At 46.6% G+C, this 23538-nt stretch overlaps 1 protein-coding gene across 18 annotated transcripts in view; it reads right to left on the bottom strand.

Moving 5' to 3' along the window:
• ARNTL (aryl hydrocarbon receptor nuclear translocator like) overlaps positions 1 to 23538 on the bottom strand; it is a 111130-nt gene that overhangs the window by 74435 nt on the left and 13157 nt on the right. For 14 of the 18 annotated variants that reach the window (XM_030794735.1, XM_030794734.1, XM_030794737.1 and 11 more), the window contains exon 2: positions 4467 to 4539. Coding sequence is in view for 4 of the 18 variants with exons in the window: in XM_030794718.1 (XP_030650578.1) it covers positions 4467 to 4539; positions 5090 to 5122 (106 nt within the window). In the remaining 14 variants the exon portion in view is untranslated. Of the gene's footprint in view, positions 1 to 4466; positions 4540 to 5089; positions 5567 to 23538 lie in introns of those variants that run through there. The other 4 variants (XM_030794718.1, XM_030794720.1, XM_030794721.1 and 1 more) reach the window with 2 other exon arrangements.

The following is a 23538-nucleotide window of genomic DNA, read 5'->3' as shown; positions in this document are numbered from 1 at the left end:
CAACAGGCAGTCACAAACTCAAGCCCAACACAACCTGTCCTGCACTCAAAGTTGACAAGAAGAGCACCCCAATAAACCCCAATGGCCAATGAACCTCCCATTTCAGGTACATTTTATCACATTATAAATCTGTTGCTTGGCTGCACAAACAGACCAGTCCTCACTCTTACAACAAAAACTTCCTGAGCCAGGTAAACTATGCTGGCACTTGGAACAGAGAGAGAGAGAGAGAGAGAGAGAGAGACAGTGTGGTGTGTGTGTGTGTGTGTGTGTGTGTGTGTGTGGTCTCCACCCTTAAGGAGCTCAGGTTGCTGAGCATAACAGATAAGTAAATCAACAGTAACACCGATAAGTGCTTTGCAAGAGAGACATGAGGGTGTTCTGGGAGCCAGGAGGAAGGTCATTTCCAGGTCATGGAGAGGTGCTGGGTAGGGTAGGATGGTGTCTTGAAGATTTGGGCGAAACTGGAGTTGAGTTTCCTAGAGGGTGAACAGGGACCACGCCATTCCCAGGAGAGGGCCCAGCACTGCAAAGGCACTAGGAGGTGATGGCTGTTGGTAGCTGGGCTGAGGTTAGAAATGTGAGTTAGGGAAAAAGGAAAACCCAAAGCGGGGTGGGGGTGGGGGAGCAAAAGCTGCAGGAGGCCAAAGGCCAGATGATGAGAAGACTGCAGGCCCTGCGGAAGGGGGTTAGCTTTTATTTTCTAAGCAATGAGGAGCTCTTGGAGAGTTTTAAGCAGAAGAGAGCTCTGATCAGATATGTGTTAGAAAGATCATGTTGATAGGAATGTGGGCAGTGGAGTGAGGGAGGAAAAAGATGAACACAGGATGACAAATTAAGAGGCTGTCATAGAACAAAAGGATGAATCCTAAACACAGGAGTGGAGAGACGGAGAAGAACTGAGTTGACAAATTAGAAGATGAGCTCTTCAGGATGTGGTAACCAAAGGAATATGAGGGAAAAGACAAGGCCAGGACGACTCATGAAGCAGAAGCAACTGAGGGGCGTGGACCAAGCAGGCAGCACAGGGATAAAGACGCATGTGGCACTCGGGAGGGGACAGACAGGTTGAGGTGCCCTCGGGGCAGACCACTAGGAGTGTGGACTAGGAGGAGGTTCAGGCCGGATATGGAGATCCGGGTGTCTTCGAGACAGAGGTGAGTGGTGGATGAGCTCACCCAGGGAGGACGTCAAGGATGACGTGAAAGGGACCAAGCCAAACCAGAAGCTAAGGACAAAGAACAGAGAACCAGCAGAGCAGGCTGTGGAGGCTGGGATCTGAGCAGCTGGAGGAGAACCTGGAGGAGAACCAGGAGCCGACCCAGGAGAGGCACGCTCAGCAGAGCTGAAGAAAGCGAGGCCTGAGGTGGGAGTTCTCGCTGCAGGGAGCAGTCTCAGCTGGGCATTGGCAATGGCAGCCAAGCAAAATAATTAAAACAAGGTGCTGACAGCGCAGCTGACAATCTGTAGTCACCCCAAGAGGAATTGTATGGATTTTACCCCCAACAAGCTCACTGTCTCACTTCTTGGACAGGCCTTTCCCTCTCCACCCTGGTCTCACTGTCTTTTATTTCAGAGCATGATCATACCTGATGTCACATTCTACATCTCACACATGTAGACGTCTGCTTCACGACAGCAGAGACCTTGTCCTGTTTCACCTCTATAACCATGATGCCAAAAGCAGTGCCTGAGACGCTAAGCGCCTTGTACCAAGTCCTCTGGTGCATTCGAAGCAATAAAAAATTAGTGAGTACATAACATACTACATGCCAGATTCTGTGCTACGATGCTGGGGATACAGTAAAAAACAAGACAAAATAGGAGCCTGCCTTTGGAGCTCAAAGCTGGAGGTAATTGGAGAGAAATGCCAAGAGTTTAAACAAAAATGACATTATAATTGTCATAATGCTAGGACTGGAATCTGACTCTCATGCCTTCTAGCACTATTTCCTTTCCAAGCCCAAGGCTGCTGCCTTCAACTAAATTTTATCTGGGGAAACAGTTAAAGTAAGTGTTTGAGGTTTGGCCTAAGTCTCTTCCAGACTTCCCACACTTCTTCTGCCCTTTCAATAGACTCCTAAGAAGTGGAAACACCCACTACAGCCTCTGAATATTTAACCTGAGGGACTCGATCTATCTCTAGTCCTTCTACATTAGTAGGAGGAAAAATTCCAGACACAGGCAAGAGAAAGTAGGAAGCAGCATAAGCCAGGGATTATACAGACCCGGGTTAAATCCCTTGTAACCTTGCATAGTTACTCATCTATGACTTATTTCTGGCTGAAATAAGAATACTATTAATAATTCCCCCCACATAGGTCATTGCAAAGATGAAATGGGATGCTACACAATAGCACTTAGCACTGGACTTAGTACATAATGAATGTTCAATAAATCATGGCTCTAAACCAGTTACACCTGTTGCTTTTGTTACCAGCTCTCTAACTGCTATATTCACACAAACCAAGTCAAAACCTACTTCGAATTCAAACCAAAGAAGGTACACTCAAAATACTCAGAGCACAAATTGATATGTAATTAAATCATGACTGGAGGAATTATCCTCAAGTCCCCATACTTGGATAGACTCTGTAGTAAGAAGGTTTATTTCAATTTTTGGTCCACTCTATTTTCTCCTCCAATTTATACAAATGCAACTACTTCCCCAACAGATCACATCTTGTCTCATGGCAAGGGTCCAAACATGGGCTGGATTCCGTGGTGCAAGTTGTGGCAGAGTTATGAACACCACACCTCAAAAGGGAGCATAAGAACACAATCACAAGCCCAAGGTACACACAAACTCCCAAACACAGCTTGGCTCCAAAGAAGGAAATGAGAACTGGTCACAGCATGCTTTGCCTGCCTCAAAGCTAAAGCAAAGGTTATTCTGACAAGCAAGTATCTAAATCTTACGTGTCTCCCTGCTTTTACTACCCAAACCTTCTATGAGTGGTCTATTTTTGTAACATCTCAATTCTTTATCCTTCATTTATGTCCAACTCCATGTAACCTGGCTTCCTCTTCCCTTCTCCTCTTGGGACATTACATTTCTCAAGGCCATCTGCAAAGACCTTGTCACAAATTCAGCAGCCTCCCTTCAGGTCCCTTCTCCCTGGTCTTTGCTGCCCCATTTTCTTCCCTTCCTGGGACTCTCCTCCATGACCTCTGAGTCTCTTCCATCTTCTTCCCATCCCACAGTTATGCATACTCCCCACAGCTCAGCCCACTGCTCATCTTGGGGAGACCGTGTTTAATCCTATGGCTTCCATTCTACATCTCTAGACTTAATCTTCTCAGGCCAGGCCTCAGCCCTGCATTTCCAATTCTCTGCTGGACATTTCTTATGGATGAACCACTGTTATCTTGAATTCAACATATCTAAAACCAGATGCATCAGCTACTCCTTTCCACCCCCAACATCTACATTTCTGTCCACAATACCACTGTAAACAAGCAAGCTTAAACTTTCATCCTCTTTGACTCCTGCCTCTAAAGTCTAGGAAGACTGAAAACGATATTGGTTCTCCCTTTGCATTATCTCCTCCATTGATCCTTTGCTTCCATTTTCACTACTGTTCACCGCAAGACCTCATGCCTGGATGACTGCTGCTGCCTTCCAAAAGGGGCTCATGCCTCTTGTCCAGCTATCAGATGAATGTTCCTAAAATGTAAACATCTCTTCTGCCACTTCACTTCTTTGCCCAAAATAACTTCAATGGCTTCCCACTGCCTTCAGGACAAAGTCTGTGTGCCTTAGCCGGGCATTTAGGGTCTAGAAAAGGAGTTGGCAAACTACATCCCGCAGGCCAAATCCAGCCCACCACCTGCTTCTGTAAATAAAGTTTTACTGGAACACTGCCACACCCATTCATTTCCATATTATCTATGGCTGCTTGCATGTTACCACAGCAGAGTGGAGTAGCTGTGACAGAGACCACATGGCCTACGAAGCCAAAAATATTTAGCATCTGGTCCTCTACAGAAAAAGTTTGCTGATGGACTAGAATCATCAGACGCCAGCAGATCCCACCACAGTTCTTGCCCATGACTCCTTTCGATGAAGATTTTGCTCCTATGGGACTGCTGCTAAGCCCACTTTTTTACACCTCACCTCTATGTTCTCAAGTCCCGAAAATCTTCTTTCACTCCTCCCTGGACTTTTTTCAATCTAGCTTGCCCTTCAAAACAGAGCCAAAGCTCCACCTCTCCAAAAGGCCAGCTGCATCCATCCCCCGCACCCCTTGGTTCCCCTCCTCTGGCCTCCCTCTCTGCATCTACCACAGAAACCTACAGTGAGATTTCACTTTTCCTGTGTACCCCTTCACCTGTGCTACAGGCTTCTCCAGGTCCAGGGCTGGTAACCTCCACAGAGAACTTGCCAATGATAACTACCTTGCCTTTCATTCCAAATACCAATCCTCAATAGCATAATTTGGTAAGAAGGCATCAAACAAACTTACCAATGAAGGCCCAGGATTCCACATTGGAAAAGTTAAGCTTGGGTCCAAACGTATACACTCTAGCCAGCACCACCTAAAAGCCAATGAAATAAGTTTAGCTTTAAATTCATAGCACCCAATAAGTTTTGATTTACCATACTCCTGGGATGCCCATTTCTGCTTCTTTGCCTAGAAAATTCCTGCTTGTCCTTTAAATCCATTGGACAGTTTTTCCCTGTAAGCCTCCCCAGTGTTCCAGGCAGGCCAGCAGCCCCTCCTCTCAGCACCCATGGAACTGTGGTGGCATGGCTATGGTAACACAAGGCACATTGTGGCATAACTTCTTGTTTAGGAAGGAGAGGGGGTTTCTCTAGACTGTAGGCTTTTCAAGAGAAGAGACCTGTTAAATTCACCCCATCCCATACCCCCAACTGCCTAGAACACTACGGGCACTTAGATGGTCCTCAATAAATACTTGTAAAATGGATGGAAAAATAACCTACTCAATTCATTAACACATGCTTGGATATCTAAAATTCTCCTAGGCCAGAATTTTCACCATAAAAATGAATGCCTCAACCCCACTGCTTTTAATAGGCAACGGTTTAACAGGAAGGACTAATGAAATTAATCTAAATACACACCTTTGTAATGACACTCCCCTGGGCAGAAACCATCAGAGGCTCCCAGAATCTAAGAAGGCAGGCCCAACTCCACAGCCCAGGATGCTGGGCCTGCACCAACTGGCCCGGCTGCAGTCTCAGCTTGCATAGTTTCCCCTGATAGACCCTACCGTACAGACAAACAGGACTGATAGTTCCCAAACCCCTCTCAGCTGGACATCTTCCTCCACTCTTTTCCACATTACCTCCATCTACTGGGATGGCGCATCCATTTCAAACATCATATCCCAGACCAAGTTCATGATGGGGCCCCAAAAAGTGCTTTGTTTTAATCTCTCTCTATTTTTAATTGTGAGAAAATACATGTCACATAAAATTTACAGTCTTAACCATTCTTAAGTGTACAGTTCAATGGTATTAAGTACATTCATATTGTTGTTCAACCATTACCGCCATCCATCTCCAGAACTCTTTTCATCTGCAAAAATGAAACTCTATATCCACTACAAAATAACTCTCTCTTCCCTCCTCCCCACAACCCCTGGCACCCAATAAGTTTTTGTCAAATGAATGAATACACAAATGAATGAAGATATGAATGAATCTGACCCAATCCTCCCCACAAAAGCCAGAAGCACTGTTTCCTTCTGCTGGATTCCTACGGTACTATCTTCACATCTTTCTCAGATTTATTTCAATAAATCTTAAATGATCCCTTTTTGCAAAATTATATTCTCCTTCTGGGAAGGAACTATGACTTATTTGCAAAGTTAAGCTTAGGTCCAACAGCATATGCATTTGGCCTGTCTTGCATGTTGCTAGATCCATTGGTAAAGTCTCAGTCCTTACCTTGCAGCTTTGACACCAGTTAATCATGCCCTCTAGCTCTCCTGGTTTTCCGCCCACCTCACTGGCTGTTCCTTCTCTTTGCTTATTCTCCCTTATCTCCCCACCTCTTATGTCAGAGTGTTCAGTCCTTGTTTTCATCTCTTCTCTGTCACTCCCCTGGTGATCTCAACTAGTCTCCTGGATTCACACATATCACCTCCATGCTGATGATGCTTAGATTTCTCTCCAAGCCTGGACCCCTTCTCTGAACTCCTGACCAGTATATCCAACTGCTTGTGCCAAGTAAGAAGTAGATGGGAGCTTTGTGTAAGACATGGTGGGTGTCTCAAACTTAAACATGTCCAATGCAGACCACTGACGTGCTCCTCCCAGAGTTGTATCCGCCTCAGTTTAAGACAATGTTCTTCCAGCTGCCCGGACCAAAAATTTGGAGTCATTTTCATCTCCTTTCTCTCCCACTCCATATCTAATCCTCACTAAAACTGGTTCTTACCTTCAAAATGTATTCAGAATGCGACCATTTCTCACCACCTCCACTGTCCCCATCCTAGATTGCTGCGACAGCCTCCTAATTGGTGCCCTGCTTCCCTGCTGCTACTCTTGGAGTCACTCTACCTCCACCCATAGTCTATTCTGAACAGAGGAGGAAATCTGGTGCAACATGAATCAGATTGTGTCATTTCTTTCCTTAAATCCCTTAAAAGCCTTCCCAGCAAGGATGATGCCAAAAGAACGAATGTGCCTAAAGCAGACTCGTGGGCCTTGGGGCAGGCTGGGGGCAGGAGAGTCTCCAAGCCAGTGTCTCCCTCTCCCCCACCTATTTCTCCACTGGCAGTCCTGACTGTATCACCTATCATCTGATTTCTCAAAAAAGGAAGCTCTTTAAAGGGAGGGAAATGCAATCAATCAGCTTCCTTTTCCAGCTGGATACCACAAGAAGCAAACAACACTAACACTTCTGAAGAAGCAATAAGGTACATAGAGTCTGCAAACACTTAATAGCGTTTCCAAAGATAAGGCTAGCCCTCCAGAGACTCATTCTTTATGCCCTTGGTGGCAGTAGGGAATCCTCCGTAAGACCCCCTTCTCCCTGCCTCCATCTGGCCACCAAGTCTTGCCTGTCTAACATTTCTAGGACTCTATCCCTGTTCTCCACCTCACTGATGCTGTGGCTGGAGGTGAAGCGCAAATAAAGTAAGTCAGGATTCTAAGCTATCTTAGGCCTCATCAGTGCTCCTTGGAGCTACAGCAGTGGCCTCCGAACCCGCCTTGACACTTCTTGTCATTCACTTCCAATCACAACCCCATACAGTGTCCAGAATGATTTTAATAAAACCTAACTTTGATCAAGTCCCCTGCTTTAACCTCTAAACACTTTTTTATCTTAAAAGAAGGCATTTTGTCTGCCTTCTCCTTTAAAAGACTCTGGTTGCCCCAACAGGGGTGGGCAGACGATCCGGCCTAGATGAGAACTCTCCACTCCCTTGCAACAGTGACGTGTCCAAAGGCAGGCACATCACCAACCTGGGCCCGTCAGAGCCTTTCCCTTAAACTGATACCTAGGTGTAGAGAAAAGCTCTCCCCCTTCGCTGGGACTGTAAACTGAGGCTGCTGGCAGCTGTGCCCCCTCAGGCAGGGCAGCCTGTCTGCAGTAGAGAGGTCTGATGCCAACACACAAACAACAGAAGGCAAGGAGCCAACTGGACCGCTGGCAGCATCAACTCGCATTCCAGAACTTCTTCCTTTTGTGCACTCCTACAGCATCCTTCCCAGTCATGGAACCAGTAACTACCCACTTATGCCTCAGCTAGCTGGAGTCCCAACAGGCCCATCACGCTGTTTTCTGTATCTGTGCCTTTTCCCACGTTGTTTCCTCTGCCCAGAATGCACACTCCCTGGATTTTTACCCAGCAGCCAGACTTCCTCTGTGAAGCCTCCTCTGAGGGGAAACGCAGTTAGTCGAGCCTTCCAGATCTGCTCTACAATGCCTAGAATACACCCCTCTGCCACACTTAGACCCCTCCCTCTGTTTCTGTTACCTCAGAACCAGCTAGCTGCTCTAGCTAGAAACCTCAGACCAACCTGGTCTCCTTGCACTTCCTCACTGTCCTCATGGAACTTCCTGTCCTTCTTTCTGCTGCAGTTCTACTGTCATGGCCAGGACCACAGGACCTCCTGCTTGGATACAGGCAGCAGCCACCTAGGCTCTCTCCACTCCCCCTCTTCCCATCCCCCTCCCACTGCTGTCAGGGCTGAGCCTCCACGGCCCTCCTGCACCTACAGAACGGAGCCCTTACATCTAAACTAGCCCCGACCTACATGCTCCAATTTCCCCCAACCATTTCCACTCCCAGCAGGATGGAGCAGGTGCACTTTCCCTGATTCTACCTGCTAAGAACAATGAAAACCCCCGGGCATTCTATGCTAGATGACTATAAGAAGACTCCAAATGGCAGTCTGAAGAAGGCAGACCAGCTGGGACCTCAGGATCCAAGGAACAACACAGTGGTGAGCTTCCTGCATTTCCTTTTCTGCATAGAGCTCAGACTTGGAACTGAGGAGACCAGCAACTCAGAAATGCCAAGGAGCACAAAGAGAAAATGCCTCCAACAAATCTCCCTCTTTCAAGACAGAAAACTTGTAGATAATAACCATCGTATTTCAGCCAAACACCACACACACACACACACACACACACACAGACACAAAACCCCACAGTCCTACTCACAACCATACCAGCAAAGTGCAAGTGGCATCTACAACAAACCCACAGCTGACCTTACACTTAATGGTGACAGGCTGATGCTTTCCCCAAGACTAGGAACAAGGCAAGGACGTGCACTCTCAGCACTCTTGTTCAACATAGGACTGGAAGTCCTGGCCACACAATCAGGCAACAAAAGGAAATAAAAAACATACAGATTGGAAAAGATGAAATAAAACAATCCCTATTTGCAAGTGATACGATTGTCTATGCAGAAAATCCTGGGGAATAAACAAAAAAAAAAATTCTATGACTAATTAGTGAGTTTAGCAAACATGCAGGATACAACATAAAAACAAAAAAATCAATTGGATTTCTATATACTAGCAATGAACACGTGAATACCAGAATTAAAAATACAACCCCATTTGCAATCAGTAAAGAAAAAGAAGAAATAACTATCATTTCTCTCAGCTAGCCATTCTATGGTTTAGCCACTTGAGGCCATCTGTGCCATGAGGGCAGGGATGATATATTGTTTTGCTCTCCAGTGAAATAAAATACCTAGCGGGGGCCCAGCATCTAGTAGGTGTGCACTATCTGTTTTCACAGCTCACACCCTGCCATCTCTAAGATGAACTTTCTTCCCCATATGCTCCCAGTGAGATCATGGTCTATTAAAAAGTCCCATCTCCAGTTTCAGCCTTGGCAGGTCATGACTGCCAAGGAAGTACGTGGGAAACAGTTTCCGCTCCCACTCTCAAACACAGAGCCTTTCCCTTAAACTGATACCTAGATGTAGAGAAAGGCTCTCCCCCTTCGCTGGGATTGTAAACTGAGGCTGCTGGGGGCTGTGCCCCCTCAGGTAGGGGCAGCCTGTCTGCAGTAGAGAGGTCTGATGTCAACACACAAAGAACAGAAGGCAAAGAGCCAGCCGGACCGCTGGCAGCATCAACTTGCATTCCAGAACTTCTTCCTTTTGTGCACTTTTGTGGGTTGTTACCCTTCAGCCAGGGCATCACCAGTGTTTGCAGATGGCAGGCATTGGAAGTGGACTCCAGTAGGCATATCTCACCCCCCAAGAGGGCACACTCAGTCCCTGCCATGTCACTCTAAAGGGGTCCCAAGGTTTGACCCAAAGACCTCCAAGTGAGACAATTCCCAGTGCTACCTCACCTCTGCTGTCTGCCAGGAGGGACTCCAGGTGCCCTCCCCGTGTCTGAAAGCTTAGTCATGAATGGGAATTGCCCATCTGTGCCAAAAAAAAGTACCACAGAGTGAAAGAGGTTATGGAAGACAGGTCAGGGCCCAGAGAACACTCAGATATCCTTTTCCAAAAAATTTCCCCTCTTGCTTCTGAGGGTAGGAAGTGAGACTAATACTCATTAGGCAAAGCCAAAACCTCAGAATAATCTTGACTCCTTTTTTTCTCTCATGCCCCACTACCAATCCCACAGCAAAAGTTGCTGGCCCACCTTCGGAATAGGTCTCAAATCTAACGGCTTCTCCCCACCTCTACCACCCTGGCTCAGGGCCAGCCCTTCTGGTCACAAAATGCCCACTTCTCCCCTGCATCCCCCTTGCTCCCTCAGTCCATTCTCAACACAGCAGCCAGAGTGAGCCCTGTGAGACGTGCCTCAGATTCTGTCGTTCCTCCTTCAAAACTCTATGTTCTGGCTCCGCTTGTCATTCCCAAGGCAACCAAATCCTTACAGTGACCCCAATGGCCTGGCCCCCACAACTCCATGCCCTCATCTGCTCCCACTCTCCTTCTCTCCTCCCCACTCCATTCCAGCAGCCTTTGTCTTGCTGCTCCTTTTGTGTAAAATGCTCTTCCTCCAGCTAAACACATAGCTCCTTCTTCACCTCACTCGCTGCAACACACCATGCCATGAGTTCACCAGAACCCACTTCCTTTTTTTAGGGGGCACATGGCCAGACTTCCTTTCCCAGCCTCCCTTGCAGTCAGGAGTGAACATGTGACTGAATTCTGGCCAGTGGGTGGGAGGGAGGTATGCTTCCTCCAGACTGGTCCATAAAGCCTTCCTCACAAACTACCCTCTCCTCTTCTTCCCCACGCTCCAGCATTTGAGTGCAAAGGAAACTAAGGCCCTTGAAGAAGGCAGAGACACAAGATAAAAGGAGTCTAGGTCCCTCAATGACTGCAAGGAAGGCTGCCTCCTAACCAGTAGCAGCCACTTCGGAATTTTTCTGCAGAGAAGTGCAGTTTTGTTGTGTTGCTACACTGAGATTGGGGGTTTGTTTGTTAACCTAACAATTTGTTGTACTTTCAATGAGGCCTTCTTTGACCACTCTATTCAAAATCCTCCCACTTCCCATCTGACCTCCTTGCTTCATTTTTCTCCATAGTTCTCATTACCACATAGCATAATGTATATGTCATTTATTATATGATCTCTATCTCCCCAAGTTAGAATATAAGCTGAAGGTGGGAGTTTTGCCTTTTTTCCCTTTGCTGTACACCCTGGGTCCACAACAGTTCTCAGCCTGTTGCAGACAATCATTTGTTGCCAATGAATGAATGAATGGAGCACATGGACTCTAAGGTTAGAAAGGCCTGCTGAGGCCCAGCTCTGCCATCTACTAGCTATGTAACCTGGGGTAACTTACTCTATATCCCTTTAAGGCTCATTTTCTTTATCTGTAAAATGGGGGAAGTAATAGTACCTACCTCAAAGAAATTGGGAATAATTAAGATCACAAACATAAATCCCTTAGCTTAGTGCCTGGTAACCACTCAGGCTCTGTACGTGATGACTGCTATTGTTAATCAGCTTGAGGCCAGAGGACAAGACTGGGTTTCAGGCTCAAGCACGGTCAGTGGCAGGGCAACATCTCAGAGAGGAAGAGGCTGAATGGATATTTACATGCACAAACTCTTCTGGAAGAAATCAAGACAAACACCAGGTAGTGAGATTCAAGAGCTGCCTAAAAATTCTCAGTAAATTGCCAACAATCAGAGGAACCTGCCAAGTGGGGGCAGGGGTGATGACAAGTGTGTGCGGAGTCTGCAGAAAAGTGCTGCTTGTGGAGCACGCACCACCCAGATGACGAGAGATCACTTTGTGCCTTTTAAGAAACAATTTTCACAGCAAAGCTCAAGAAAAGACAGAGGCCTCTTGCATCATGGGGACAAGGTAATAAGGCTATAAAAATGGAACTCAAATAAACCACACATAGAGCCCACATGGGCCCAATTTTCCAGGGAAAATAGCGATTGCACAGCATTTAGATGGGGGAAGTCACACTTGTGCCTCAGCATAGCAAACAGCTTTCAAAAATCATTAGGCTGCAGAAAAGTCACCGGGTTTGCCAAATTAGCAGTGCCAGCTCTCACCTGCCCCCTGTGTCACACTCACCTCTTTCTACAGATAAGAGGACAGGGACAGCGATACTCATCAACAGCTATGATCCCCCAGGAACACGCAGCACTCTGCAGCCAGGATAGGACACCACAGCAGCTCCAGCCTGGGTCACCCTGCTGCTGCTCTCCCGAGGCCCTCACAGCTTTCTCCTTGGCCCAGACCTATTCCTCAGGTCTCACCTCCTGGGATTGTCTGCAGCCCTGGGCCTCACTGACAAACTTCTCCTTAAAGCTCTGTCTTCCTGTGGCCCCTCACGGCTCTCATCAAACCCTCCTCCCATCCCCACCTCTCCAATCCCCCTCATCTCCATCTCTGGTCTCTTTTCCACCTCTGCATTCCTGAATGTTGATAATCCCAGCCTCTAAACATACGGCATCTGTCCATCTTTCTGGTTCTAGTGACTGTTGTTTCCCCGAATCAGAGGCAGGGCAGCTTCATGGTCAGAAGCACAGAGCCTGGAGCCAGATGAACTTGGTCTGATCTTGGCTCCACAGCAGTGTGATCCTGGGCAATTAATTCCTTGCTATTTATCTTAGCTTCTTCATCTGTAAAATGGGGATAATAACAGTACCTCATTTGGTTCATTGCGTGGATTAAGTGAGTTACTACATATCAAACTCTTAGAACCATGCCTGGCACCTGATACTCTCCATAAAGTGCTACTATGACCATTCCTACAGGCACGCAATTCTTCAGCCAAATCCCAAACATTGCCCCATGCCCTTCCATCTCCATCTCCTCTACTCAGGCCTTTTACCTTTGCTGAGAATGTCCAGCTTCCATTTCAGCCTGTCCTTCAAGGTGTTGACAAACGCAACTAGTTCCATAAAACCTTTCTTGATTCTCCTGCCCCTTAGCCCCACCCTGCCCAGCAGTGAGGTAGAACTCTCCCTTTCTCTAAAAGGATGGAGCTGACTTCTCTCAGGGCCCCCTTCTTAATCTCCCTTGAATAACCATTGGTTTTGACATTGCTTTATCCTTCCCACTCCCTGGTCATGAGGTTCTCAGAAACAGGGGTGCATTGAGTTCTTTCTCCCTAAAGTTTTAGTCCTTGCAACCTTATATAGTGTAAACATTTGCTGGTTTAAACTGAAATGCAAAGCTTACAGCCCGAGTCTACATAATAAACCACCAGAGACTGAAACAATAAAAACAACAGACCGGGCGCCGTGGCTCATGCCTGTAATCCCAACACTTTGGGAGGCCGAGGCAGGTAGATCATGAGGTCAGGAGACTGAGATCATCCTGGCCAACACGGTGAAACCCCATCTCTACTGAAAATACAAAAATTAGCTGAGTGTGGTGGCACGTGCCTATAATCCCAGCTACTCGGGAGGCTGAGGCAGAAGAATTGCTTGAACCAGGGAGTCAGAAGTTGCAGTGAGCCAAGATCGCGCCACTGCACTCCAGCCTGGTGACAGAACAAGACTCCATCTCAAAACAATAACAACAACAACAACAACAAATCAGCAAGTCAGAGGAAGCCTTCCCCATCAACCCAAAGCCAACACATACCTCAGGCTCAAAGCAGTACTGGGGACCAAGTCAGTGTTGTCTGTTTGTCCATTTCATTCTAGTTATTTCCTAATGACCAAAAAACCAAATCCTTTCAGTCTACAACCTGCTTCCACTACTAAATGGCATTTCCAGAGAGGCTCATTCAGAATTAAGGAGACGTGTTTTTTCTTGGAAATCTGATTTACTTTTTCTTGTTTTAGGGCATTTCTAAAAATATCCTTAAGAAGAGATCACTGTTTATTTTGTTATGTTTTCATCAGATGCAGGAATACAGATCTCTTTGATTTTCACAGGTAGATTGCTCCTTCCAAGGATTTATTGGCTCCCCTCCACACTCAGGAACAAACAAGTCACGAGTTACTTGTATACACACAGCCTTTCACTTACAACTAATTTCATGTTACTGTTTCCCTGCTTCCTCATTCATGAAAACCCCAACAAAGATGATTCCTAGCATTTTAAGTAAATTTTTTATATATCCTCATGACATTCTTCTTGAAAAAAGAAATTCTGATTCTCTATTAAATCTTGAGCCATCATCATTAGCTAGACAAATGCCAACTAATGAAATGATTCCATAATACACAGAGATGGCTTAATGTAGCATTAGCTGAAAGAGCAAAAATTAGAAGCAATCTAAATGCTCCATAACAAGCTCATGGCTTACTGAAAACATTCCCTTGGTAGAATATTATACAGCCATTTTAGAAGGCCATAGGGAAGACGAGGGGCCCATGGAAAAGGGCTGGGGCGTAATGTTAAGAGTAAAGAGGACATAGTGCAGGGGAAAGGCCAAGATCAGGGAAAGGCCAAGGTCAATTCAGGAATTCCATCCTCAAATAGCCATGAGGAATGGGAAGGGAACTTTCCCTATGTTTGCAGAACGAATCCATCTCTGGATGAGCGAACAACTTTCAGCCCCTCGGACACTCAATGTCAAGCTTGGTCCTCTCCAGTGTGGCCACCAGGCTCCTACCTGAAGGCCCAGCTCTCCCCAAGTCTCTGAGGCTAATGCTGAGCAAAGGCAGGAGGGATTTGCTCACTTGCTGCTAACCTGGCAGGTAAAGAAAGTGAACCAAGAAACTGGGCACCTGAGCCAAGGCCTCCGACTTCTCAGCTCCTTGTCCTCTGTTGGTTCAGTTGAAACTCTGCCACCCCAAAGGTGCCTGAGAGCATGGGCTCTGCGTGCCACATGCAGGTCCCCAAGACAACTCCACCTCTGGAAGAGAAAATGACTCCAGAGCTTCTCTCCCAGTGCCCTCTTCCTCACCCCACCACAATACCCAGTGTGGACCCCTCCTGCCAAATACAAGAGGCCAAAGTCATTGCCCTGGCATTACAGTCTTCCCCCCATGGCCCCAAACCACCTACCTAACCATGCCTCTCAAGGCACTCACCCATCCCCAGGTATGGCAGGGGCAGCTCTCCTATTCCTTCTGCCACTCCCAGAAGCTATGCTCCCTTCACCAACTCAGATCCCTTACAGGCCAGCTCAAGCCTTTTCTCCTGCACCCTCTCGCCCCAGCCACCTCCGAACACATGGGTATTACACTGCCTCCCTTGAATGACCCCAACCTCTCAAAGCCTGAGTAGCCAAAAAGCCAGACTCTTATATGTGAAACAATCAGGTCACCCAGATGCTGTCATCCAAGAGACTCCTCTCTCCAAAATTTGCTCTAAATATACCACTGGAGACTCTCATTTAAGTGGTTGCCAAGCTCTCCCTTGACATCCCCTGGGAGGGGGCACAAACATCAGACGGCAGTGATGCTGGAGCCAGGCCCCCTTGTAAGGGTCCTGATGGATTAAAAAGCTCTTTCCACCTCCCACAGCCGCCAGCAGCAAGCACTTCCTAAGCTCCTACCACATGCCAGCTGGGGGCGCAGACCGCCTGAGATACAAATCTGAACAGGCCAGTCTTTGCCCCACAGGAATTCCAATTGGAACAGGAAAAAGTGTGAGATAAGCCCCACTACTGCAGTGTGATAAATGCCGAGCAGAGAGAGAAGGCAAAGTGAAGGGGAACACAGAGCACAGGTGGTGGTGACTTAATTCAGCCTGAGAAGGGACTGCAGAAAGGCTCAGAGAAAGCCACATTTGAGCCAGGGCCTGGACAGTTAACAGAGACAATAAAAATGCTGGCATCCATGTATTGGGTGCTTCCTGTGTGCTGAGCACCGTACCCAATACTTTACCTGTGTACATCCAAACTCATTCACTCATGCATCACTGAGCCCCTACTGCCAGGCACCAATCTGGCACTGGGGATACAGCAGTGAACAAAATTAACACTGGTGCCTGCCTGCATCAAGCTTATGTTCTGCTGAGAAAAAAAAATAAATAAAAATAAACCAAATAAATGAGGAAAACGTATAATATATTAGACGGTGATAAGTGCTAGGAGAAAACATAAAGAGAAAGAGAAAAAGGGAACATCGGGGGGGCAGTGACCCAGATGGAACAATTTTAAATAGGGTGACATTTGAAAAAAGACCTGAAGAAAGTGAGCTAACTAGCCATACACACCTCTGGGGGAAGAATGGTCCAGGCTGAGGGAGCAGGCAGTAGGGAGAGCTGAAACAGGAAGCATGCCTGGTGTGTTTGAAGAACAACACGGATTCCACTGTGGCTGGAGCACAGCTAGAAAGTGGCAGGTAGGAGCAGCATGTACAGCTGCACAAGTTGTGCGATGCATAAGTTGGGGAGGAAGTGAGTGCCACTTACATGCACCACAATGAGCTGTGCAGAATCCAGCATGATCAATCATACACCATGGCCCTGGGGTGGGAGATGAGGTCAGAAGTACCAGGAAGCTTTGAGGGCCATGCTAAGATTTGGCTTTTCCTCTGACTGGGACAGGAAGCTACTGTGGAGAGGATTCTGAGCAGAGGCCTGCCCTGATCTGACCCTCAGTCACAGGATCACTGTGTAAAGAATGCACAGTAGCAGGATGAAATTGGAAACAGGAGACAGCTTTGGAGGCTACTGCAATCACCACACTCAACTATAGTCTTATCCTCATGGTCCCATGCAGTAGGTTCCATGAGCACTCTTTCACAGAATAAGAGATTGAGGCTCAAAAGAGATCTGGTCACTGGCCCAATGTCACTCAGCTAGGATAGAAAGCAGGGGGAAGAGAGCATTCCAGATGGAATGAACAGCATAGGCCATGGAGCAGGAGCTTGGCAGGGCCTAGCACACTTGGGAAAGGGCAGGCTTATAGTTTGGGACGCCCCGAGCCTCCCCTGGGGACACATGGGGACACATGGCAAGGGCAATGGGCGAAGGCCTATCTGCAGCCTGCCCACCCTCACACCAATACCCACCAGCAGCCCTCAAGCTGGCACTGCTCCCTGGACCGGAGCGACTGCCTCCTAACCCATCTCCCTGCTGCACTCTTGTCCTCCTCACTGCCGGCCCACAGGCAGCCAGAAGAACCCTTAAAAACATAAATCAGGTATTATTTTCTTGCTCACAGCACTCCAGAGGCTTCCTATAATGCCAGGCACACAGTAGACTCTCAACTGATGCTGGACAAATGGGCGACTCCTTCATCCCTACAGCCTTCTCCAGGCTTGTCTTGTCTCAAAACCAAGGTAAGAATAACTTCTTCCTTTCCTCCTTAGCACAGGGAGGTGACTCCACGCTGAGGGGAGCAGCGGGGCTCCAGCCAGGTGTAGCTCATTCAGACCAAAGCCAGAGAGGGGAGCCATTCAAACGAACTAAGGGACCACTTACATATTAAACTTACTTTTTTAATAAAATTGCTTACTGCAGCGCAAACTACTTTACCATGCTGTGGCTATGTAAGAGGAGGGCTGCAGAGACACCTGGGCTGTAAAGACTGCAGCAGGCACACTCCACATGGGAGCCCTGGCACCCTGAGGCCAAGCAGCACCCAAGTACCAAGAACTCCTGACAACACTGTCACAGGCAGGAGGACAGTGCAGGAGCTGCCTGAGGCTGACAGAGCCACAAGAGCAAGATGGGACAGGAACAGCTTCCCCACTGAGTCTGACTATGAATTTAAGGGGCAGAGCTGATGGCCATATTCTCCTTTACATGCTGATTACAGTGAGCCCCAAACTTACGTTGGAAACTGGGAAAATTATGAAACTAAGGCTGAAACAAAACTTCACAAATTTGAGCCAGAGAAGATTTGGAACAAAAAGTATACATTTCCCAAAGGGTCACTACCACTCCCAGGGTTTAAATCCAGGCCCTCTGAGGGCCACATTCACAAGGGAAATAAAGAAACATGTAGGTACACACATGCATGTATGTAGATATAGTTTTAAAGAAGGGTAATAACAACCAACAAAATGAGACAAGCTCCCCTTTCCCAAGAAAACAGAATTTAGTAACAAAGAGTCTTCCTAGTGGGACTGGAAGGAGTATTCAACCACAGCATGAATGACTTACTTTCTGGTTAAAATCGGTCTGTGGGTGGGAGAGGAGCGAGGAAAGCTCTGAAAGCCAAGTGATTCCCCAGACCCCTTCAGGAGGCAAAGAACTTGCAGATTCCCATACTGCATTGGACAGGTATGAGACAAGCTTCAAAGGCTTTGTTCTTTGAAATGGAAGACAGGGGAAAGGGTTAGGAAAGCTCCATCACTGATGTTTGCAGGAGGAAGGGTGCTGAGTCTCCATGGAGTGAGGGTCCTGCGGGTTCCCAGAAGGATGGGACAAAAGACCAGGACAAACGGCTAAGCCTCTAGACCTGACAAAGAAGTACAAAGGCAGACTCAACAAGGATGCTCAGGGAAATGGCCTAAGTTTGCCTGACACCAAGCTCCTCTGGGTAGTCCACAGCCAAGCAGACAGTGCTGCAGAAAGGTCCTGTGAGCACTGGTAATCAAGAGTTTCAGAAAGGCTAATACCAAGACAAAAATATTCTTATTGCATGCCAAAGCCAGACTCTGAGCCACCAAGAAGGGGACTGGGGGTGGCTGGGTGAGAGGGAGGCAAGGAGGAGTTAATTAAAATTGTTCCTGAAAACACCAGCCCAATATCCTTGCTGGAGGGGCACTGAGATGCTGGTACCTCATTAAAAGTTGAAAATAATAGGAGAGAAAATATAAGCTTGCCTTCAGACAAAGCTGCAGCATGCATAAATCTGGACTCCTGTATGCAAATTTGCTCCTCATTCTTTAAAAAACATAGCTATTCACCTGGGGCAGTCCAGAGATGGGCAACTGGAGTGACCAAGAGAGCCAGTCCCTAGCTTACGCCCTCAACTTTTGCTATCTCCATCTGAAGGCCCCAGGCTGGTCCAGACTGGCTGAATGGGAGAAGCTCAGCCCTCCCAGGGGGTCTCCTCCACCTCCTCCCTTCCCACCAGAAAGCCCAGAGGACACAGAAGGAGCCAGACCTTGCAATCAGGGATATAGGTTCCTATCCCAACTCTGGCCCTCCCACTTCTCTACAAACAGGCACCTGTAACCTCCTCTGGGGCTGTTCTTACAACCTGTAATTATCTTCTTCATTGATTCCCCTGCTAATCGTCTCTCTCTCTCTCCCTCTACCACTAGAATGAAACTCCCATGACAGCCAAGGCCATATCAGCCTTGGTCATCAGCCAGCATCTAGAACAGAGGCTGCCACATTGAAGGTGCTCAACAGATGAATGCATGCCCTGGGAACTGTCTTCAAACACCAAACAGCCATCTTCAAGAGCCACTGGTGAGCCTGCCCTGCCAGCTGTGGGCCAACTGCTGCTGGATGGATGGTCCAGTGCCTTGCCCCAGGGAATCTCGGCCAGCTCAGCACCCCTAGCCCTTCCCCGCAGTCTTGACTGCTTCTCTTCACCTCATCCCAGGAGCACTGCTCAGGCCACTCACCTGAGCAATGATAAAGAGGAAGAGGAAGCTGCACAGGGACAAGGACAGCAATGTGCTCTCTTCAGTCTACAAGAACACTGGGGGAAGAAGCCACAGCCAAATCAACAACATTGTGAACATGAACAGAGAACACTGGAAATGGCAGGGGCCCGAGAGAGCCAAGGACAGGGTCATGCAATCCCAGGATAAGAAAATCTGGGGACCCTGAGGTACATATGAGTACAGGATAAAGAAAAAAATGGTGACACAGTGAACAGGGAACCCACAAAACTCATTTCCTTAAGTAACTATAATAAAGGCTAGTCAGAGTCCAGGAGGAAAGTTACTCAGGACATCTTTCCTAACACATTATAAGACCTTGGCTTGTTTCTTGATTTCCAGAAGGAAAGTATCATCTTTATAACAAGTTCCTCAATGCCTCACTCAGAAAAGAATCTGGATAGGTCTGAGACAGTGTGACAGTTTATAGTCCAAGCCAGATTGTGAAAAATAAAAATTTGTGATTTGGCTTGAGAGTGTTAATTTGTGAGACTAATTTTTAACTTGTCTTTCATGATGATAAAAGTAATTCACACTCACTGTTGAAAAATAGGAAACCACAGAGGGGATGAGAATAAAAGTTGCCTTTAATTCCATGAGGTGAGAACCACTATTGATATTTCAGTGCATTTTCCTCCATCCATGCATGAGATTTTAAAAGAGTTTAGAGCACACTGTGAATATAATTTCAATTCCTGTTTTTTTCCAGTAAAGTCCATCTAAAAACACTCTGCAGAGTTCCAAGAAAGAAGTTCTTTCCTTAGCAAATAAATTAAATAACAAAATGAACAATATGAACCCTTCATGAAGTTAAAAGAAAAAGAAACAAAACTGATTATTCCACTGAGCCCCCATTTTCCTACCAAAAGGAAAAAAAAATCACTATTGCTAGGCCCAGAAAATAGAAACATTAAGCTCTTTTTTGTATCCTCTTATTTATGTTACATTTTCTATTAATACGTATTGTTTTGAACAAGTCACACATTTTTTCCAAATCAACAGAAGCATTTTATAACTGCATCTTATTATTTTGAAGCAAGAAATCAAGTTTTGGTGGCCTTGGGAAGGTTTCATCTTCTAACCTGCCCATGGACCAAATCATTTAAAAATGATTAGTTCACATTCATGGGCTATACCTCCAGTTCTGTTGCACTTGGTTACCTACACAGAGGAATGAGCAAATGGCCTTGCCAAGGACATACTATGTGTCATGTGCTACCCAGTAAGGAGCTGCAGGCATCTGCCCATGTGTTTGTTAGGTTTTACACATAGGCCCAAGGCCTTGGCCAGTGGAGAGCAGAACCTTTCTGCCTGGTAAAGAAGACTGTCCAGGATTAAGATCTACTTAGTATAACGCATTTTTCCCAACTCTTTTAATAGTTCACACTTCATTCAACAAATACACCCATGGCAGGCCCTGGGCTGGGCAGACACCGTGCACATCTCCATGGGGCTGCGGTCTACACAGTACATCCTCACCCTCTGGTCTCACACTAAGCCTGGGAGGCAGGAAAGGCCATTACTGTTATTGCCATTATCTAAATAATAAAGCAAATATTTACGGGAGTATTTTGCCCCAGGTTATGAAATAAAAGGGCTGGACTCAAACCTAGGTCTTCTGACTCCTAGTCTAAGTGCTCTTTCTACTGATTCAGTCACACTGGTGAATTTCCTTTTACTGACAACCTAATGTCTTCTGGGTAATTCACATTCCCTTCCATGCCTGGGTGCCCCCCACTGCTTAGTTTCAGAGCCAAGAGCTTCCCTGACCTCTAGATGGCTGCACATTCCCTGGTTTCTGTGTGCCTGCTTAGATTCTCACCCTTGACTCAGGCATCTTCCCAACTCTACTGACAACAGCTTCAAACTACTTATCCCTTCCATTGCCACCACAACGCAGCCGACTGCTAGCTTCCCTCATTCAGTCCCCTTGCCACCCTTAAAAACAGAGACTTTGCTAGACTCATGGCTTCCCAACTAAAGATATCTCCCAGTCTTCTTTGCAACTATATGTAGTTGCAAGTTCTGGCTACCGGAAAAAGAGAATGTGCTGCTTCCGAGTCTTCCCCTTAAAAATGACTGGATTTGTGCCCCCTTGGTTCTTTCCTCTGGGAGACGGTAAGTTTTTACCTTCAGTCATCAAATGGAAGCCATATGTTAAAGACACTAGGCCTGGACCACTATCTACTCGGGACTAGTACATGAGAGAGAAAACTTCTACCTGGTTTCAGCCATTGGGCCTGTGGGTCTCTTTAACAGAGGGACTTACCTGGTATCCCAACTAATACAAGAAGCTTGAGTGAGACCAGGTCTCCATTCTTCTAGCAAAGCCCCTTGCCACCAATTAAATACTTTATTTTTCATTTTATTTTATTTTTTCTGAGATGGAGTCTCACTCTGTCGCCCAGGCTGGAGTGCAGTGGCGCGATCTCGGCTCACTGCAAGCTCCGCCCCCCAGGTTCACGCCATTCTCCTGCCTCAGCTTCCCAAGGAGCTGGGACTACAGGCGCCCGCCACTACGCCCAGCTAATTTTTTTTGTATTTCTAGTAGAGACGGGGTTTCACCGTGCTAGCAGGATGGTCTCAATCTCCTGACCTTGTGATCCGCCCGCCTCGACCTCCCAAAGTGCTGGGATTACAGGCGTGAGCCGCCGTTGCCGGCCAATTAAATACTTTAAAGGGGTGAAAACAAGTGTTCCATTCAGTTTTCTTTTGTGGAAAACTTTTAAAATATGAGATTACCAGGATCTCAAAGACAATTTATGCTTAGGTCACAGGAAAAACTGAGAGGACCCAGAAAAGCAAATCAGCCTCCAGCAGAAACAGTAGGGGGGAGAGCTCTAAGTGACAACCACAACCAGTGCTCTTCTTTCAGCAGTTCACTCCATTCCTAGGAAAGGCACTGAAAGCTGAAATGATGCAAGCCAAGGCTAATGTCTCCATGGAAACTGTTACAATTGAAGCTTGTGTTCCTGACCAAGAACTCGATGGTCAACTTTTTCAAGAAATTACACAAATTCCGTGTTTTATCATCTATTAAAGCCTTGGGATTTTTAAAGCTGTTGGACCAATGATATCCCACAAAAGATATGTGTGTATTCTGTATCATACAAAGTGAGCACACGTCAATTAAACCTAACACAACAACCAATCATGTGACCTTTTATTTACTCTGATTCAGTAACACTGTATACCACAAAGAAGTTCACTTTAATAATTCCTGCCGACTTCTAAATACAGTGAATCAAAACATTTAAGAACTTCAATATAGAAAGCGAAGATGAAACTTGAATAGAGAGTGAATTAAGTCACAAAAGCAATACTTAAGTGCTGCCTCTGCCACTGACCAGTTGTAGAACCCTGGACAGTTGCTTAAATTCTAAGCAATTTCCCAGTCCACAGGAGGAGACATCATAACACCAGGAGATGTCATAGACTAGGAGGCATCTTCCCAACTCTACTGACAACAGCTTCAAACTCTACTTATACCTTCCATCACCACCACAACACAGCAGACTGCTAGCTCCCCTCATTCATTCCCCTCGCCACCCTTAAAAACAGAGATTTTGCTAGACTCATGGCTTCCCAACTAAAGATATCTCCCAGTCTTCTTTGCAACTATATGTAGTTGCAAAGGTTTGGGGTTTGATAGGGTTGTGATGATGACTAAACAAGATATTGTATGTAAAAATTACTTGTCAATTACACAGGAATGTTCTATGGTATTGTTATCAGAATCACAGCATTTGGAAAGGCTTTTACGGGGTGACTTTGATGAACATCAAACTTTAAGTAGACTACAAGCTACCAGTCACTCCTTGAAAAAGTGACCTAGAGAAATTTCTTTTGCTGTCTTTAAAATTCACCCACATGCACTAGCTGGCAAGAGTTAGTCTTTCTGCTGCATTCACCACTGGCACCCATTTGCTCACCAGCCAGAGTATCCAGGAGGACGTCCGTCACAAGCTATGAAGAAAAAAGAGCTGTGCTGAGCTGAACCTCTGTGTGGCAACCCATCCGTCAACCAATAACACAGTCAGAAACCTCAAAACCAGAGACAAGAAGTATTTTGAGGTACCAGGAAAAGAGAGAAAGAAGAATATAGCAGTTATGCATCCAGGCACTGGAGTGAGA

The sequence above is a fragment of the Nomascus leucogenys genome, chromosome 15, assembly GCF_006542625.1.
Source record: "Nomascus leucogenys isolate Asia chromosome 15, Asia_NLE_v1, whole genome shotgun sequence".
Taxonomy (NCBI): Eukaryota; Metazoa; Chordata; class Mammalia; order Primates; family Hylobatidae; genus Nomascus; species Nomascus leucogenys.
The sequence above is the reverse complement of the archived record's forward strand: the minus strand, read 5'-3'. Positions and strand labels throughout refer to the sequence as shown.